Source organism: Apodemus sylvaticus, chromosome X, assembly GCF_947179515.1.
Source record: "Apodemus sylvaticus chromosome X, mApoSyl1.1, whole genome shotgun sequence".
Taxonomy (NCBI): domain Eukaryota; kingdom Metazoa; phylum Chordata; class Mammalia; order Rodentia; family Muridae; genus Apodemus; species Apodemus sylvaticus.
In genome coordinates, this window is record NC_067495.1 from 105,877,372 (window position 1) to 105,879,815 (window position 2,444).

General features: G+C 39.3%; 1 protein-coding gene across 1 annotated transcript; it reads left to right on the forward strand.

Annotated features, from left to right (window-relative positions):
• The first annotated feature begins 469 nt into the window (after positions 1–469).
• Rtl4 (retrotransposon Gag like 4) lies at positions 470–1,384 on the forward strand. The gene has a single exon (XM_052170134.1). It carries the CDS (start codon positions 470–472, stop codon positions 1,382–1,384), a length of 915 nt encoding a protein of 304 aa, XP_052026094.1.
• Positions 1,385–2,444: the final 1,060 nt, after the last annotated feature.

The window sequence follows — 2,444 nt, forward strand, 5'->3', positions numbered from 1 at the left end:
TCTGTGAAATTATAAATCTTGTTAGTCTGGATGATCACCAAGAATATTTTGGACTCTAATATAAAATCCATTGACAGTGATTATAAAAGAAATTTTAGAACAATGAGTTAGCATGAAGTTTAATATGTATGTTTATAAAGAAATGGGAGGAGAAAAGTTACTGTGTCTATTGTATGTATTTACTTAATTGAAATACTCTCCTCTATGTATCCTAAGGTGATGTGTGTCTTCGGAATGTGTAAAACACTGACATTCTCCACAAAGAAGAAGCAGTGATGTATAGAAGATAAGGGTTTTTGAAGCATCTCTTCAGCTCAACTCTTAGCACTCTCTAGTGATGTTGAATAGCTGTTTTCTGCTTGTACACAACACTGTCCTTTCAGATCCCAAACCAAACCACTGCCTGTCCCTTGGTCTTGAGTACTGGCACTGAATTTCTATTCAGTTCTATATAATTGCAAGAGACACAATGGAGAAGTGTACAGAATCTCCACCAAACTTAAATGCAGAGCCTTCCTTTCTGAGAGGAGGCAATCTGATTCTGCAGCCACAAGTGCAACATCCAACTGACGATAAACCTCCTTTAACAGGGCAAGTTGTACCTGCCCTGAATACCCCAGTGATGTCTGGTCCTTACTCAGGTGACCAACTTCCTCAGTTTCATGGTAGCCCAGCCAGTGTCACGGGTTTTTTTGCTCAGGTGGCCACCTATTTGACAGCTCTGGATATTCCTAATCCTGCAGATGATGCCCGAGTCAAGCACTTTTTTGACTACCTTTCACAGCAGATGCAAAATTGTGATGAGCTATCTGAGTCCACCCAGAATAATCTATTGAAACAATATGAGAACTTTGTTCTTGAGTTACAGCAGTCGTTTGGTGAACCAATGGCACAAGAAACAACACCTCCAATGAATGTTACGGTTGACAAAAGCGACATCTCTCCGAAGGATGCCACTACTTTCCAAGTTCATGCTCCAAATTTGAGTTATAGTGAGACCAATCAGAGAGACCAGTTCCAAAATGAGCAAGGTGACCCCACTCAAAATGAAGACATCACAGACATGATCGACAACCTACCAGATTTGATCACTCAGTGCATTCAGCTAGACAAAAAACACAAAGACAGGCCAGAGCTCCTACAATCTGAAAGTCATGTTCCAATGCTTTCTTCCACAAACCATTACCAGCCTTTCATCAGCCCCATACGTCCACTACCAAAGGATGGGCCGAAACAGGTGCAGGGAGCCCACCTGCCTGTCACTCCAGCCAAAAGAGCCCGCCAGCAAGAAACACAGTTATGTCTCTACTGTAACCAGGCTGGCCATTTCACAAGAGATTGCCTTGCTAAACGTTCTAAAACTCCAGCAAGGAAAAAAATGTAACTAGCTTACTAGTAAGAAGAGGATAGGAAATCACTTTGTAAACTCATACCCTCTCACCTTTGGCCTTAGTGATTTATGAACTTTCACAAACTTCAAAATACAAATGAGTTGCTGTGGTATTACATTAAAAAAAAAAAAAAACAGCCAAGAACATTTACATCTCTAGAAATTTGAATAACCAGAACGTGTTGGTTGAAAGATAGCCCCACCCCAAACTTGTCATAACAACAATGATGAAGATAATTAACAGAAACTTTATAGTTGGCACCAAGCGCTACAAGAGTTCTAAAAGTTTGGAAATAAGACTCTCTAGAGTCTGAGGCAAAAGCGAAAAAAAGCAAAAATAACAAAACAACAACAACAACAACAACAACAAAAAACCCTCACAATGTACTGAGATTCACATCCCTACCAAAGGGTGAAATGATGGTTGATTCTATCGGACCAAACCCCATAGCTGATGTGCCTAAGACTGAGCCCAAAGCTTTTATCATCTTCTTTGTTGATTTGTTTCTTAGTTACTTGTTTGTTCGGGTATTTTGTTTGCAATCATAGTGGCATCACCACATCCAACAATGTCCTTATAATCGTGACACCAGAATCTGGATTCTGTTCGACATATTAATTAGACTCTAGTGCCAACACATGACAATCATCCTGGAACTAAATCTTTGCCACCCATTTATACAGCTATATATTTTATTGTCATCTCAAGACTCCTGCTTACTCAACATGCTAAACTTCTTGGCAATTGGTAAACCAAATTATATGGTCATTTGAACTGAGTACTGATTAATTATTGGCAACTTTCCTTGAGGAATAGCCTCTCTGGCAATTAACATATTTAGAGCCTGCCAATCCAAGCTTAGTCATATCTACACTAATGTTCCTATTTTAGGTTTGAACATATATATGGTTAAGTTTAATAGTTTAGGATAATGACCAAGTAAGGCATTTAAAGATATTTGTTTGAGGTATCCTATCATAGTTACTGTAACAGCAGCATGTTCTTGCTGCCTGAACAGAGACCAAACTCCACTAAGGACTGACTTTCCAGCCT

Bases quoted from the DNA above. Each gene is read 5' to 3' on its own strand.
- Rtl4 (XM_052170134.1), top strand. From the start codon at position 470: ATGGAGAAGTGTACAGAATCTCCACCAAACTTAAATGCAGAGCCTTCC.